The 17,595-nt window shown below is 35.7% G+C and overlaps 1 protein-coding gene across 16 annotated transcripts in view; it reads left to right on the forward strand.

Moving 5' to 3' along the window:
* RPS6KC1 (ribosomal protein S6 kinase C1) overlaps positions 1-17,595 on the forward strand; it is a 250,262-nt gene that overhangs the window by 117,246 nt on the left and 115,421 nt on the right. For 12 of the 16 annotated variants that reach the window (XR_008649737.2, XM_063613897.1, XM_055235081.2 and 9 more), the window contains one exon: positions 1,020-1,112. The exons of the other annotated variants lie outside the window; for them this stretch is intronic. Coding sequence is in view for 11 of the 12 variants with exons in the window: in XM_063613897.1 (XP_063469967.1) it covers positions 1,020-1,112 (93 nt within the window). In the remaining variant the exon portion in view is untranslated. The remainder of the gene's footprint in view (positions 1-1,019; positions 1,113-17,595) is intronic. 16 annotated transcript variants of the gene reach the window in all.

Below are 17,595 nucleotides of genomic sequence, written 5' to 3' on the forward strand. Positions count from 1 at the left end.
TCATAGGGTCAGAATGTTTCCTCTGTATTCTAATAGATTTTTGATAGCAATAAGGTCTGCTTTAAATATGTAATAAGGCTTTGTGTCTCCTGTTGTCCTTCGCAGCATCACCATTTTAATACAGGATCAATGTAGCAGTACTTTATAGTTGTAAATGTCATATGGAGGTGCCCTTAGAATTTATCTAATTTAATGGCTTGTATTACTGATAGGGAAAAACTAAAACTAATAAATGGAAGTTGGGATTATTTTAAAAGTGTGTGCAGAATTTAAATGTTCCTTCCTATGTTCACTGATTTTTTAAATCTTTTTTTTTTTTGTAGCTAACAGACTGTTTTCCACATCACAGATATTCAAAGATTTGAAGAAAAATTTCTTTCTCTTGTAAATAATCTCTTAAGCAGGCTCAGTTTTAGTAATTATTGGTTATATGATGAAGCTTCTTAATTTTTCACCATTATTGGTAATTTTTCTGGCTGAATTTGAATGGACCAGTCCTTCTGAAAACACATAATACATAAAGTAACAATTATAGAACTGTAGCTTTATGATGAGAGAGAATGGCTTGTGCCCCTCCCTCCCCATGTGTGCTTATTATTATATTGTTTTTTAGTTCCCCCACTTCCAAATTACTCTTGAGGTGTCTGGGGTAAATATCAGACTGAGATTGGTTGTTGGCCCAGTTATCCATTTGTTACAAACTTTTATGATAGCTGTATGGTCTGAATTGAATCATTGCTCTGGAAACTGTATTAGCTCATTAATTTTTCTTTTTAAAAATTTTTCAATGTTATGATTTATTTACTTGCAACTTTTTTCTTGATTTTTCTTTTTGATTTTCTTTAGTTTTTATTTTTAAAAATTATATATTGCAGACAAACAGAAACTTCTTCCTTTCATCTTTCCATTCTCTGATTTATGATGCATTTACTTTCCTTTGGCCTGGCATTTGCTTCAGCAGGCAGCCTTCCTTCAAGTACCTCCCTGATTGATGTATAATCTTTGATATCTTCCATTAGCCTCCAGGATCACTAAGTTCAAGGCCCCCTTGGAACCTAAGGAGCCCTGCCGAGGAGCTGAAGGCCTTCAGAGTCCTTGGGGTGATTGACAAGGTAATTCTTCAGTGTCTCTTCAAGAGTTCAGTCATAAATCGACTGCATGCTGACATTCTGTCTTTGAAGCTTTGGATCTTAAGGATATGAAACAAAAGGAGAAAATGACTCAAATGCATCTGCACTTTAAAATAACAAAAGCAAAAGAGAAAAAGCTTTTATCTGAGCAATTCATGTAAGGTCATGCAAAATATATTTGAGCTAAAGGAGAAGGTGCATATTTGTTGGCATTCAGTTGAGTAAGGGGTTTGGTTTTATAAAAGTGTTATAGCAGAGTAAAGATGTACTTTGTGTTAATTACAATTGTGAGCCAGTAGTTGTTCAACATTAATTAATACAGTCATTTTAATGGTCAAAAAGAAAAGTGGAATCCCCTTATAACTACCATTTATTGAGCACCTACTATGTGTCAGACCCTATATTAGGCATTTTATATGAAACAACTTAATCTTTCTTAAAATTTTATTTGCAACTTGGTGGAAAAGTGATGTTTAGAGCAGATTAAATAACTTGGCCCAAAGTCACATAGCTAATTTAGGATGGTGCTGGGATTTGAACATTAATTTTTGTGACTCAAAAGCTGTGCTTTTTCTAGTACACTAACCCCTCACTTCACACGCACATACATTTTAATTTTGGGGGTAGAAATGCTGGCCTCACAGAGATATCTGCCATTGTGTATGTGCAAATTTGGTGACATCTCACGCCAAATATTAACAGTACTGTTCCTATCAGATGGTTTACAAGTGTAATTTAAAAGCCACAGACAACAAACTATGTTTGAAGTATATTTGCTCAACCACCGCTTTACCATTCAAAGTAAAATAAAATGCTTTATTTAATATTAAGGGATAGGTTAATTTAGATATTTTTTCACCATTAACCATTTTTTATGAAGCACCTTAATGTTCATTTTTAACTTACTATTCATTGAGTATTTGTAAAATATGCATGTGATTCCATGCTAAAATTGAACAATATGTAGTATTCTGTAGCAATTTAGACAGTAAAAGTTTGAAGCATTCCAAAGGGAGCATTAACTTGGATATTACATAAATCTGTCAGTGTCTTAAGTTCTGGCAAGGATCATTTTTCTCAAATTCATATTACTGAATTTTGAACTTAAAAAATTCTAAGCAGTAGGATTTTTCTTTTTTTAAGAGCTGAAATATTTCCATAACTGTGTTTTCTGTGGCTTTTCCAGTTTGAAAAACATTCAATTTGAGAGTAGATGAAGACAATATAGTAATTGAGTAGTTTCTAGGTTCTCAGATTTCTTTGCAGGCAAGTATACCTTATTGAGGTACAGTGTCTGCCCCCTCTCTTAGATCTATTTCTTTGACAAAGTATGGCCTTTCATTGCTACGCTATAAGTGTGAGTAAGTTACCTTGAAGTCCTAGTAATAGCTGTTAGTCTCACAGTTTGTTTAAATAAGGGATTTTGGCTGGGAGCTGTGGTTTGCACCTGTAATCCCAGCACTTTGGGAGGCCGAGGTGGGCAGATCACTTGAGCCCAGGGGTTTGAGACTATCTAGGCAACATGGTGAGACCCTGCCTCTACAAAAAAGTAGAAAAGGTAGCTGGGCATGTAGTCCCAGCTACTCGGGAGGCTGAGGTGAAAGGATCCCCTGATCCTGGGGAGTTTGAGGCTGCCGTGAGCCGTGGTCATGTCTCTGCACTCTATCTAAAAAAAAAAAAAATAAATAAAATAAATATCAAGTCTTAAAAAAAAAAAAAAGAAAAAAGCTGGTTGTGGTGGCTCACGCCTATAATCTCAGCACTCTGGGAAGCCGAGGCAGGTGGATCACTTGAGACCAGGAGTTCGAGACCAGCCTGGGCAACATGGTGAAACCCCGTCTCTACCAAAAATACAAAAAATTAGCTGGGGATGGTGGCACACACCCGTAATCCCAGCTCCTCTGGAGGCTGAGGCAGGAGAATCACTTGAACCCAGGAGGCAGAGGTTACAGTGAGCCGAGATTGTGCCACTATACTCCAGCCTGGGCAACAGACCGAGACTCTGTCTCAAAAAAAAGAAAAGAAAGAAAGAAAATAGAAGGACTTTTGACAGTAGAATTCCTAAGTTCTACTGAGGGATAATTTGGTACTGTCTTTACTTACTCTGTTTAGCTAGGAAATGTGTTTGGTGTTTAGAAGGTGACATTTAACTTTTTTTTTTTTTTTTAATAGAATCTTACTCTGTCGCCCAGGCTGGAGTGCAGTGGCACAATCTTGGCTCACTGCAGCCTCCACCTTGTGGGTTCAAACGATTCTTCTGTCTCAGCCTCCTGAGTAGCTGGGATTTACAGGCACACACCACTGTGCCTGGCTAATACTTTTTTGTATTTTTAGTAGAGACAGAATTGCACCATGTTGGCCAGGCTGGTTTCGAACTCCTGACCTCAGATGATCCACTCGCCTTGGCCTCCGAAAGTACTGGGATTACAGGTGTGAGCCATGGTGCCTGGCCTAACTTTTCTTAGTAGAGATAAGGGAATATGTATTTGGAGAATTAAGAAGCTTTGGGAATTAATAAGTCTTTAAAATTTATAACATATTCCTGTGAAAACATAAGTAGGTATAGGCCGGGAGCTGTGGCTCATGCCTGTAATCCCAGCACTTTGGGAGGCCGAGGCAGGCAGATCACCTGAGGTCAGGAGTTCAAGACCAGCCTAGCCAACATGGGGAAACCCCATCTCTACTAAAAATACAGAAATTAGCTGGGCATGGTGGTGGGCGCCTGTAATCCCAGCTGCTCGGGAGGCTGAGGCAGGAGAATTGTGTGAACCTGGGAGGTGGAGGTTGCAGTGAGCCAAGATTGCACCACTGCATTCCAGCCTGGGCAACAGAGCCAGACGCTGTGTCGAAAAACAGAAAAAAAAAAAAAAAAAAGCAGGTATATTTTTTGAAAGTTGAACTGTTTTTTAAAGATAAGTTACTTTCCATTGTACTGAGGACTACCTAAAATTTGGGTTTTAGAAACTTGAAGTATGGAAGATAAATGTTGAATAAACTCAAAAGGTTAGAAAATACCCAGGATATATTGATCTAGTCCTACAGAACACAGTTTCTTTGATTCTGTTTCATTACAGTATTTGTTTTTTATGAGTTATTTTGAGTGTTATCTATTAACCTAGGAAAAATACATAAGGATTTCACAAATCTTTATGTAGAAAAAAATAAAGCAGATTTTTTATTAATATCTAGACTGTAAGCTCTGTGAAAACAAGATTGTGTCTTTCTTGGTCACCACTATGTTCTCAATACCTAGAATTGCTTGGCACATAATGGGTGCTCAATAAATATTTGTTGAATAAATGAAACTTAATTAATTTTAAATGTATATAGAATGACATCTGAGACTGCTACCTGGTACGATTGTATGAGGTGACAACTCAGAAAGTGTTTACCCAGAGGGATAGTAATTCCATAGCTGTATGTTGCTCTAGTATTCAAAGAGAAGTAAATGACTTTCTGTTCTTGAATTGGGATTATAAAATCCCTCATTAACATAGATATGCAAAAATCGTATAGCCAGAAAACAAGGAAATGTTTAACCTGATTTAAAAAAAAAAGTGTAGTCTTCAAATAGTTGAGGGCTGTCTTGAATAGGGGAACTATATAATGTTTTCTCTAATCTTGAGGGTGAAAAGGGCTATTAATTGTGTCAGAAAAACAGGTGCAAACTAAAATAATCTCAGATAAACCAGGAAGTCTGGTTTCTCTGTGAAAAAGGTAGTTAGGAAAGAGACTTGCATGTTAATATCCTAATAGGCTATAACTAGAACTAAATTAGTACAAATTCAAGAGAAACAAATTATTGGTCATGATAAGAAATACCTTTTGAGAATTAGCATATTGACCAAAGGTGTACTAGATTCCTTTAGATCTTATGAGTTTCTTGTCATTTGAGACATTCAAGTGAAGGCTGAAAGATTGATCATTGGGATGCTGTAGAATGAACTGGATGGAATTTTACATTGGATAACTTTTAAATATTTGTTTGATCCTGCAGGTTTATTTACATAGTCTTTGTGTAGCAATAGCAGGGGAGAGTAGAAATTAGTGGAAAAAAACAGTGATGGGATGAGGAGGATGCATTACTATTATTTTAATGTAAGTTTTTATAGACATGGGTGCAATTCTTTTTGTTGTATGTGTGTGGTACGACTATATGGGATGTGCTTATATTTGTATGTGTATAAAGATTGTTTATATATGGTAATTTGTATTTGGGTTAGAAGAGTCTAGATTGGTAGTTTGGTAGTAGAATGCCCAAGTGCTAAGAGAGTTTCTGAGAAAGGTCACTGTTGTATAACTTCTCTATAAATGTATAAAGGAGCCCATAGTTTAGTATACAGTAATGTACCAATGTTACTTTCCTGGTTTTGTTATTGAATTAGAACTATATAAGGTGTCACAATTGGGGGAAGCTGGGTGAAGGGTACACGAGACTCTTTGTACTGCAGCCTCCTGTGAATTAAAAAAGAAGAGAGTAAGGGGAACATTGATGACTTGAAACCCAGGGTATACTAAGATTTGATTCCCTCATGGCCAGTTAACTCTTCTGGTTTGTGTGTAGCCTGAATAATTCTGTGTGTGCATGTGTGTATGGTATTCACAAGGAAGATTGGTGAAGATCATGTATCTGGATCGCCCAAATTTATTGTCACTGAAAAACCACTTAAATATGATGCTTTGCAAGTCATTGTTATAAGAGATGCCACACACTTTGTAAGTCTATGACTATTTACTAGGTCAGATGCCTTCACATTTTGTAATCAAGATAGCTTCCCAACTTTATCTGATGCCTGCCAGGCAGAATTCTTAAGTTGACTTGCCATTGGAAAAATGTAGGCATTTCTATTTCGTAGCTAAAATATAATTGAGAAAATGTGTGGAAATTGCTCAAATTGAGTAGCTGTTGAAAGATTGGTACTTATTTTTTAAGGTACCTAAATAATATCTTCTCTGATAATATGTGGAAAAACCTGTATTTGGGACACAGAAGCATCAATATTTGGGTATTTGCTCATTAAGGGAACACTGGATTGAACTGGATTAAATCAAAAGGACATAGCACAACATTTTTTAAGAGCTAAAAGGAAAGAACTGTCAATGCAGAATTCTATATCCTGTGAAAATACCTGTCAAGAATTAAGGGAAAATATATTCTCAGATGAAGAAATGCAAAGAGAATTTGTTGCTGATGAGCCTACCCTAAAAGAATAAAGTGTATTCTCTAAACAAAATGGAAAAATACATGCAAGAATCTTGTCACATTAGGAAGAAAGAAAGAACACTGGAAAGGGTAACATATAAGTAAATACAATAGACTTTCTTTCTCTTTAGTTTTGGAAATTATCTTTTATGATTGAAGCAAAAATTCTAACACTCTCTGATGTAGTTCTAAGTTTATGCAGAGAAAATACTTAAGGCAATTATAAATGAGGGAGAGTAAAGGGACATAAAGGAAGGTAAGGTTTTTATGCTTAGCTTGAAATGGTAAAATGATGACACCAGTAGATTGCAATAAGTTATGTATATATAATTAGAGCAACCACTAAAAAGCTTTTTAAAGTATACACTCAAAAATGCTATATAGGCTGGGTGCAGTGGCTCACACCTGTAATTCCAGCACTTTGGGAAACCGAGGTAGGCAGATCACTTGAGGTCAGGAATTTGAGACTAGCCTGGCCAACATGGTGAAACCCTGTCTCTACTAAAAATACAAAAATTAACCAGCATGGTGGTGCACGACTGTAGTCCCAGCTACTCAGGAGGCTGAGGCATGAGAATTGCTTGAATCTGGGAGGCAAAGGTTCCAGTGAACTGAGATCATGCCACCCCACTCCAGCCTGGGCAACAGAGTGAGACTCCATCTCAAACAAATGAACAAACAAACAAAAAATAATGTAGATAAACCAAAATGGAATTCTAAAAAATGTTCAGATAACCCACAAAAATGCAGGAAAATAGAAGCAGAGAGAACAGAATGCAAAAAATAACATGCAAACTTAAGCCCTAACACATTATAAATATACCAGTTAAAAAAACAGAGATTGATATTGGATTAAAGATATGACCCAACTTTATGGTATTTATAAGAAACTCACTTCAAACATAATAAAATGATATATTATATATATATATAATGAAATATATATTATATATAACGAAATATATTATATATAATGAAATATATATGTTATATATATAATGAATATATATATTATATATAATGAAATATATATTATATATAATGAAACATATATATTATATATGATGAAATATATAATATATATGATGAAATATATATTATATGTGATGAAATATATATTATATATGATGAAATATATATATAATATATATATGTAAAAAGTCAAAGGATGGAAATGACATGTCATGCAAACATTAATCAAAGAAAACAGGAGTGGCTATATTAATACAAGATAAAATATGCTTCATACCAAAGAAAATTATGAGAGACAGGACATTAGATAATGATAAAAGGGCAATCTACCAAGAAGACATAGCAATCCTACAAATGTATACACCAGACATCAGGACTGTGAAATATATGAAGCAAAAGCTGATAGAAAGTGAAAGGAGAAATAGGCAGTTACAGGTGGAGACTTCAGCTGTCTCAAAAACTGATAAAATGGTTAGACAGAAAATCAGCAACAATACAGAAGAACTCCATAATACCATCAACCAACAAAGTGTAACTGACTTTTATAGAACACTCTACCCAAGAACAGCAGACTACACATTCTTTTTCAGTGCCCATGGAGCAGACCATTTCTAGGGCCAAAAAACCTCAACAAATTTGGAAGTATTGAAATCATACTGGGTGTGTTCTCTGACCATATCTGAATCAAATTATTAATCAGTAACAGAAAGATAACAGGAAACTCTCCAAATACCTAGAAACAAACAGTTATACTACTAAGTAATTCATGGGTTAAAGAAGAATCTCAAAGGGTATTAAAAAATGCATATAGTTGAATGAAAACAAAAGCAGAACATATCAGAATTTATGGGACACAGCTAAGCCAGTATTCAGAGAGAAACTTATAGCACTAAATGATTATATCAGAAAACAGGAAAAGTCAAATCTAGGTTCCTAACTCAAAAGAACTAGAAAAAAGAACAAAATAAACCTAAAGCAAGCAGGAGAAATGAAATAAAGGTAAAGAGCAGGAATCAATGAAATTGAAAATAAAAAACCATAGACAAAAATTATTGAAACATAAAGCTGGTTCTTTTCAAAGATCAGTAAAATTGACAAACGTCTAACAAGAGTGACAAAAAGAGAGAATACACCAATTATTACTGTCAGGAATGAAACAGGTATGGATCTTGCCTACATCAAAAGGATAACAAGGGAATACTACAAACAGCCCTACACATGTAAATTTGATAATTTAGATGGAATGGACCAATTCATAGAAAAATACAAACTACTACCCAAAATAAATAGATAATTTGAATGGCTCTTTAACTATTAAGGGAATTGAATTTATAATTAAAATACTACTAAGATGAAATCTTGAGGCCCAAATAGTTTCACCAGAGAATTCTACCAAACTTTTAAAGAAGAGTCAACACCAGTTCTACACATTTTCTTCCTGAAAATAGAAGAAAGGGAAACAGTTTCCAGTTCATTTTGTGAGACCAGTGTTACTCTGATATCAAGACATTAGAAGAAAGAAAACTGTAGACCAATATTCTCATAAATGTAGATATAGAAATCTTCAACAAAATATTAGAAAATAGCAACAAAATCTAAAATGAATTCTATACCATGAATTTATTATTTAAATTCATTTAAATTCATTAATTTCATTAAATTCATATTTATCTTTTCAAGAAAACCAACTTTTCATTTCATTGATCTTTTGTATTTTTTTGGTCTCAATTTGATTTATTTCTGCTCTGATCTTTATTTTCTTCTACAAATTTGAAGTTTGGTTTGTTCTTACTTTCTAGATCCTTGAAGTACATCATTAGATTATTCGAAATTTTTCTTTTTTAAAAAAATATGGGCATTTATTGCTATAAACTTTTCTCTTAGTGCTGATTTTGCCATAGCCCATAGATTTTGGTATGTTATATTTCCATTTTCATTTGTTTCAAGAAGTTTTTTAATTTTCTCAATTTCTTCATTGACCCATTGGTCAGTCAGGAGCATATTGTTTAATTTCCATGTGTTTCTGTATTTCTGACGTTCCTCTTGTTATTGATTTTGAGTTTTATCCCATTGTGGTCAGAAAAGATACTTGACATGATTTTTTAAAAAATTCGTTCATACTTGTTTTATGGCCTATTTTGTGGTCTGTTCTACAGAATGTACCATGTGCTGATGAGAAGAATGCGTATTTTCTAACTGTTGGTTGAAATATTCTGAAAATATCAGTAGGCCTATTAGATTTAGTATGTAGTTTAACTCTGGTTTCTTTGTTGATTTGCTACTGGATGACCTGTCCATTACTGAGAGTGGCAGTTAGAGTCTCCTATTATTGTATTGTAATCTGTCTTTTCTTTATTAGATCTATTATGTTTATTTTATATGCTTGGTTTTACGATCTTACATTTGTAGTCTGTTTTATCTAAGTATAGCTACTCCTGTGCTTTTTTGTTTTCCAGTTGCATAGAGTATCTTTTTCCACCCCTTCACTTTCAGTCTATATGTCTTTATAGGTAGGGTAAGTTTCTTGAAGACAGCATATAGTTGGGTCTTATTTCTTTATTCAGCCACTCTGTGCCTTTTAATTAGAGAATTAAGGCCTGGCACAGTGGCTTATGCCTGTAATCCCACCACTTTGGGAGGCCAAGGTGGGCAGATCTCCTGAGGTCAGGAATTTGAGACCAGCCTGGCCAACATGGTGAATCCTCATGTCTACTAAAAAATACAAAAATTAGCCAGGCATAGCTACTTGGGAGGCCAAGGCAGGAGAGTCACTTGAACCTGGGAGGCACAGGTTGCAGTCAGCCGGGATTGCGCCACTGCACTCCATCCAGCCTGGGTGACAGAGCAAGACTCTGTCTCAAAAAAAAAAAAAAAAAAAAAAAAAAAAAAATTTAAATTCATTATTATTATTATTATTGATAAGTAAGGACTTACTTTAATTTTAACAATCTTTTTTTTTTTTTCCTGCTTATTTTCTGGTTGTTTTGACACTCCTGTCTTTCTTCTTGTCTTCCTTTGTGGTTCTGTCTGTCTTTGTGGGTAAGTACTTTTCTCTGGTAGTATGTTTTAATTTGTTGCTTTTTATTTTTAGTGTCTCACAGGTTTTGTGCCGTGGTTACCAGTTACCATGAGGCTTACAAAAAATATAGATATAACAAGAGACAGTTCATCTTAGGTCACAAATAATAAGAATAGAAACAAAGGCAAAAAAAACTACACAAAAATAATCTGCAGTTTAACATCATCACCCCCACATTTTGACTTTTAGTTGTCTCACTTTACGTTTTCTATATTACCTGATTTGATAAAATCAGTGGATTTTGCATCACTGTTACAGTAGTATAGGATTCTGGGTTTGTTTATATACTTAATTTCACTAGTGTTTTTTCTTTTTTTTTTTTTAAACCTTTTTTTTTCCCTTCAAATTGAAGAACTCCCTTTAGCATTTCTTATAATGTAGACCTGATGGTGGTGAATTCTTTCAGCTTTAGTTTGAGAAATAGTTTCTCTCTCCTTCATAGCTGAAGTATAATTTTGCTGAATACAGTATTTCCGGATGGCAGTTTTATTTTTGGTTTGTTTTTTAAGCACTTTGAAGATATTGTTTCACTCTGTCTGTGTGGTTTGTGTTGAGAAGTCTTGTCAGACAATGTGGAGGTCCTTTATATGTTATTTGCTTCTTTTCTCTTGTTGTTTTTAGGATCCTCTCTTTGCCCTTGACCTTTGAGAGTTTGATTATTATATGTCTTGAGGTAGTCTTATTTGGGTTGAACCTATTTTGTATTCTGAGATTTTTTTGTATCTGGATATGTATATCTTTTGGAAAAATTTCCGTTATTTCTTTGAGTAAGCATTCTAGCCCTTGGTGTTGCTCAGCTCCCTCTTGAACACTAATAATTCTTAGCTTTGGTCTTTTGAGATAATTTTTTATATCTTATAGGCAGCTTCATTCTTTTCCACTCTTCTTTTTTCCCCTCTGATCGTGTATTTTCAGATAGCCAGTCTTTGAGCTTGCCAGTTCTTTCCTCTGCTTCATTCATCTGCTTTGAGAGCCGCCAGGAAGTTCTTGAGTTCAGCAAATGTGTTTCTCAGTTCCAAGACTTCTGTTTGATTTTTTGTTTTTGAGACAATGTCTCACCATATTGCCTAGGCTTGACTGCAGTGGCACAGTCATGGCTCATTTCATCCTCTATTGCCTAGGATCAGTGATTCTCCTATCTTAGCCTCCTGAGTAACTGGGACCACAGGCTTGTGACACCATGCCTGGCTAATTTTTTTTTGTAGAGATGGGGGTCTTCCTATGTTGCCCAGACTGGTCTTGAACTCCTGGGTTCAAACAGTTCTCTTGCCTTGGTTTCCCAAAGTGCTGGGATTATACCATGCCTAGCCTCTGTTTGAATTTAAAAGATTATTTCAATTTCTTTTTTAAAAATTTTTTTCTTGTTCCTTTTTTTTTTTTTTTTTTTTTTGAGACAGGTTCTCACTCTGTCACTTGGGCTAGAGTGCCGTGGTTCTTGGCTCACTGCTGCCTCCACCTCCCAGGTTAAGGTGATTCCGTGCCTCAGCCTCCCGAGTAACTGAGACTACAGACACGTGCCACTATGCCTGGATAATTTTTGGCATTTTTAGTAGAGATGGGGTTTCACCATGTTGGCCTGGCTGGTCTTGAACTCCTGGCCTCAAGTGATCCACCTGCCTCGGCCTCCCAAAGTGTTGGGATTATAGGCATGAGCCACCGTGCATGGCCTAATTTCTTTTTAAAATTTCTGTGATAAATTTTTGAGTTGCTTTTGTATGTTATCTTGGAGGTCACTGACTTTCCTTATAACTACTATTTTGAATTTGTGGTTAGAGAACTCACAAATTGCTTTCTTGTTAGGATCAGTTGCTGGATTTTTGTTTTGTCCTTTTGGGGAGGTCATGGTTCCCTGTTTGCTGTTGTTTCTTCTGGGTGTATTTTATGTCTTTGCGTAGAAGGATAGTTATTTATAGATATTTATAGAATAGTTACTTATTCTAGTTTTTTTTCTGTCCATCTTGTTTTGGTTTCTACTGGATATATTTGCTTAGTAAATCTTTACATCTAGGTCACTGCCTCTTTTTAGCTTTAGGAGGTACCTTAAGCTTGGGTTGACCTCACCTCTGGTAAATGATCAGAGTAATGCCTGCTTTGAAGGTGAGAGGTCCCAAAGGGATTAGGCTGGCAATATATTAAGGCTAGCTAGAGGTTTGTGCCTAGGAGTCCTGTGGACATACCTCTTCTGCTGAGCAGCCACTCAGATTGGGCATCTCTGTTTGCCGAGTAGCAGAGCAGACTTTCCAGGGTTGCGGGTGATAGTCCCACCTCCTGTCTTGGTTTCTGCCTGTCCTCAGGAATATTTCTCCCTTTAGGCAGTCATGATGCTTCCCATGGATTAAGGTGGGGACAGGTCTCCTGCTTGGGAACCCAAGATGTTGGGGAACCTGGCTGACCCCCTCAGTCTTACCTTTTCCAGTATAGAAATGTGAGTTGGGTGGAGGGGGGGCGAGATTTTCTGCTTGGTACCAGGCAGAATGGCGGGGGGGGGTGGTGTCACAGATGTGGAGGTCTGATTCCCTTACCATCTGTTCAGAGTTATTTTTTGTTTGTTTGTTTGTTTTTTTCTTACTTCTCCGTGGCCCCAGGAATTATCTCATTCTCATATTTGAGTTCCACGTTGTTACTGGTAAAAATCTTGGCACTTACATATTTGTTTGTTTGTTTGTTTTTCTATTGGAGGGGGGGAGTGAAAACAGCTTGCACTTATATTACTATGTATGAACAATGCACACATAAAAACTGGAATTAAAAATACAATACCTTTATAATATTGAATTACTAGATGTAAATATAACAAGACATACAGAGCTTTTATGCTGTAAACTTTATAGCACTGATGAAAGAAATCAGAGGTCTGAATAATTGGAGAAATACATTTGTTAGCAGACTCACCATAGATGTAAATTCTTTCCAAATTGATACACAGTTACAAACACAGTTTCTATCAAACTTTCAGCAAGTTTTCTTTTTTTTTTTTAAATGTAAATATAGACCCGATTATTTTAAAACTTACTTGGGAAGTTATAGGAACTATAATAGCTAAAATAGTTTTCAAAAAAGAGTAGGGTGGGAGAGTCACTCTGTTTGATTTCATGACTTTACAGTAATCAAGATTGTGTGGTGCTGGTATAGAGACACACACATAGAGAACAGCATACAAAATGTAGACATAGTCCCAAAAATATGGCTAATTGATTTTTGACATAGGTTCAAAGCAGTATAATGTAGGAAGGTTAATATTTCCAACAAATATTGCTAGAGTAATTGGGTATTCTCTAGCAATAAAAGTGTACCTTGGCCAGGCATGGTGGCTTACGTCTGAAATCCCAGCACTTTGAGAGGCCGAAGTGGGTGGATCACTTGAGGTCAGGAGTTTGAGACCAGCCTGGCCAACATGGTGAAACCTTGTCTCTACTAAAAATACAAAAATTAGCCAGGCATGGTGGTGGGCGCTTGTAATTCCAGCTACTCGGGAGGCTGAGGCAAGAGAATTGCTTGAACCCAGGAGGCAGAGGTTGCAGTGAGCCGAGATCGTGCCAGTGCGCTCCAGCCTGGGTGACAGAGTGAGCCTTTGTCTCAAAAAAAAAACAAAAAAAACAAAAAAAAAGTGTATGTTGACATATCCTCACACTTCTTAAATTTTTTTTATTTTTAATTTTTGTGGGTACATAGTAGGTGTATGCATTTATGGGTTATATGAGATATTTTGATACAGGGATGCAATGTGTAATAATCACATCAAGGGAGATGGGTATCTATGTCCTCAAGCATTTATTCTTTGTGTTACAAATAATCCAGTTATATTTTTTTAGTTATTTAAAAATCTGCAATTAAGTTGTTATTGACTATAGTCATTCTGTTGTTTTATCAAATTCTAGTTATTATTCATTCTATTTTTTGTACCCATTGTCCTTTCCCACTTCCCCTTCCAAACCCTACACTATCCTTTCCAGCCTCTGGTAACCATCCTTCTACTCTCTGTCTCCATGAATTCAATTACTTTAATTTTTAACTCCCATAAATAAGTGAGTACATGCAAAGTTTGTCTTTTTGTGCCTGACTTATTTCACTTAATGTAATTTGACCTTAGCTTCTATCCAGGTTGTTGCAAATGACTGAATCTCATTCTTTTTTATGCCTAAATAGTACTTCATTTTAAATATATATACCACATTTTTAAAATCCGTTCATCTGTTGATGGACACTTAGATTGCTTCAAATCTTGGCTATTGTGAATAGTGCTGCAATAAACATGGGAGTGCAAGTATTTCTTTTGATTTATTGATTCCCTTTCTTTTGGGTACATACCTAGGAGTGGGATTGCTGCATGGTAAGGTAGCTCTATTTTTAGGTTTTTGTGGAGCCTCCAAACTGTTCTCCATGGTGGTTGTACTAATTTAGATTTCCACCAAGAGTACGAGGGCTCCCTTTTGTCCACATCCTTGCCAGCATTTATTATTGCTTGACTTTTGGATAAAGGCCATTTTAACTGGGGTGAGATGATGTCTAATTATAGTTTTGATTTGCATTTCTCTGATGATCAGTGATGTTGAACAGCTTTTTATATGCCTGTTTGCCATTTGTATGTCTTCTTTTTAGAAATGTCCATTCACATCCTTTGTCCATGTTTTAAATTAGACTATTAGATTTTTTCCTATAGAGATGTTTGAGCTCCTTATATATTCTGGTTATTCATCCTCTACGAGATGGGTAGTTTGCAAATATTTTCTTTTATTCTGTGGATTGTCTCTTCACTTTTTTGATTGTTTTCTTCGCTGTGCAAAAGCTTTTTGCTTGATATGATCCTAGTTGTCCATTTTTGCTTTGGTTGCCTGCACTTGTAGTGTATTACTCAAGAAATTTTTGCCCATTCCAATGTCCTGGAGAGTTTCGCCAGTGTTTCCTTTTAGTTTCATACCTTGAGGGATTAAAGTCTTTAATAATCAATTTTGATTTGATTTTTGTATATGGTGAGAGATAGGGATTCAGTTTCACTCTTTTGCATATGGATATTCGGTTTTCCCAGCACCTTGTATTGAAGAGGTTGTCCTTTCCCCAATGTATTTTCTTGGCACCTTTGTCAAAAATAAGCTCACTGTAGATGTATGACTTTATCTCTGGGTTCTCTATTCTGTTCCATGATCTTTGTGTCTTTGTTTATGCCAGTACCATGCCATTTTGGTTACTATAGCTCTTAGTATAATTTAAAGTAATGTAATGTGATTCTTCCAGTTTTGTTGTTTTTGCTTGGGATTGCATTGGCTATTCTGCGTCTTTGTGGTTACATATAAATTTTAGGATTGCCTTTTCTATTTCTGTGAGGAATGCCATTAGTATTTTGATAAAGATTGCATTAAATCTGTAGATTCCTTTAGTGTGGTCATTTTAACAATAATGATTCTTTTAATTCATGATCATGGAATGTCTTTCCCTTTTTTTGTGTGTCTTCAATTTTCTTGCATCAGTGTTTTATAGTTTTCATTGTAGAGATCTTTCACTTCTTTGGTTAATTCCTAGGTATTTAATTTTATTTGTAGCTATTGCAATTGAAATTACTTTCTTGATTTCCTTTTCAGATTGTTTGCTGTTGGCATATAGAAATGCTACTAATTTTTGTATGTTGATTTGTATCCTGCAATTGTACTGAATTTGTTTGTCCGTTGTAATAGTTTTTTAGGGGAGTCTTTAGATTTTTTCAAATGTAAAATCATATCCTCTGTAAACAAGAATAATTTGACTTCTTCCTTTTCAATTTAGATGCCCTTTATTTCTTTCTCTTGTCTGATTGCTCTAGCAAAGACTTCCAGTACTGGATTAAATAACAGTGGTGAAAATGGGCATCCTTGTTATATTCTCGATCTTAGAGGAAAGGCCTTCAATTTTTCCCCCATTCAGTGTGATACTAGATATGGGTCTGTTGTATATGGTTTTTATTATGTTGAGGTAAGTTTCTTCTTCTTTTGTTTGAGACGGAGTCTCGCTCTGTCGCCCGGGCTGGAGTGCAGTGGCATGATCTCAGCTCACTGCAACCTCCGCCTCCCAGGTTCGAGCGATTCTCCTGCCTCAGCCTCCCAAGTAGCTGGGACTACAGGCACGTATCACCATGCCCAGCTTATTTTTGTATTTTTAGTAGAGACAGGGTTTCCCCGTGTTGGCCAGGCTGGTCTCAAACTCCTGACCTCAGGTGTTCTGCCCGATTTAGCCTCCCAAAGTGCTGGGATTACAGGCGTGAGCCACTGCACCCAGCTGAGGTAAGTTTCTTCTATCCTCAGTTTTTTGAGGGTTTTTATTATGAAGGGATGTTGAATTTTGTAAAATGCATTTTCAGCATCAGTTGAAATGATATGGGTTTTGTCTTTCATTCTGTTGGTATGATGTATGACATTGATTTATTTGCATATGTTGAATCATCCTTGCTTCCCTGGGATAAATCCCACTTGGTCATGATGAAAGATCTTTTTAATGTGTTGAATTTGCTTTGGTAGTACTTTATTGAGGATTTTTCCATCAGTATTCATCAGACATGTTGTTCTATGGTTTTCTTTTTTTGATGTATGTTTGGTTTTCATATCGGGGTAATAGTAGCCTCATAGACTGAGTTTGGAAGTATTCCCACCTCTGTTTTTCAGAGTAGTTTCAGTAGGACTGGTGTTCTTTAAATGTTTGGGATAATTCAGCAGTGAAGCCATTGGGACCTGGGCTTCTCTTTGCTAGGAGACTTTTCATTATGCTTTCAATCTCATTACTTGTTATTGATCTCTTCAGATTTTGGATTTCTTTATGATTCAGTCTTGGTAGGTTGTATGTCTCTAGGAACTTAACCATTTCTACTAGATTTTTCAATTTATTGGCACATAATTGTTCTTAGTAGCCACGAATGATCCTTTGAATATCTGTGGTGTCATTTGTAATGTCTTCTTTTGCATCTCTAATTTTATTTCTTTGAGTCATCTCTCTTTTTTTTTTAGTCTGTCTGAAGGTTTGGCCATTTGAATATCTTCTTTTGAGAATTGTCTATTCATGTCCTTAGCCCACTTTTTGATGGGATTATTTGTTTTTTTCTTGCTGATTTGTTTGACTTCCTTGTAGATTCTCCATATTAGTCCTTTGTGGGTTGCATAGTTTGCAAATATGTTCTCCCCATCTGTGGATTGTCTGTTTACTCTCCTGATTATTTCTTTTGCTGTGCAGAAAGTTTTAGTTTAACTACA

The sequence above is a fragment of the Symphalangus syndactylus genome, chromosome 19 (genome assembly GCF_028878055.3).
Source record: "Symphalangus syndactylus isolate Jambi chromosome 19, NHGRI_mSymSyn1-v2.1_pri, whole genome shotgun sequence".
NCBI lineage: Eukaryota > Metazoa > Chordata > Mammalia > Primates > Hylobatidae > Symphalangus > Symphalangus syndactylus.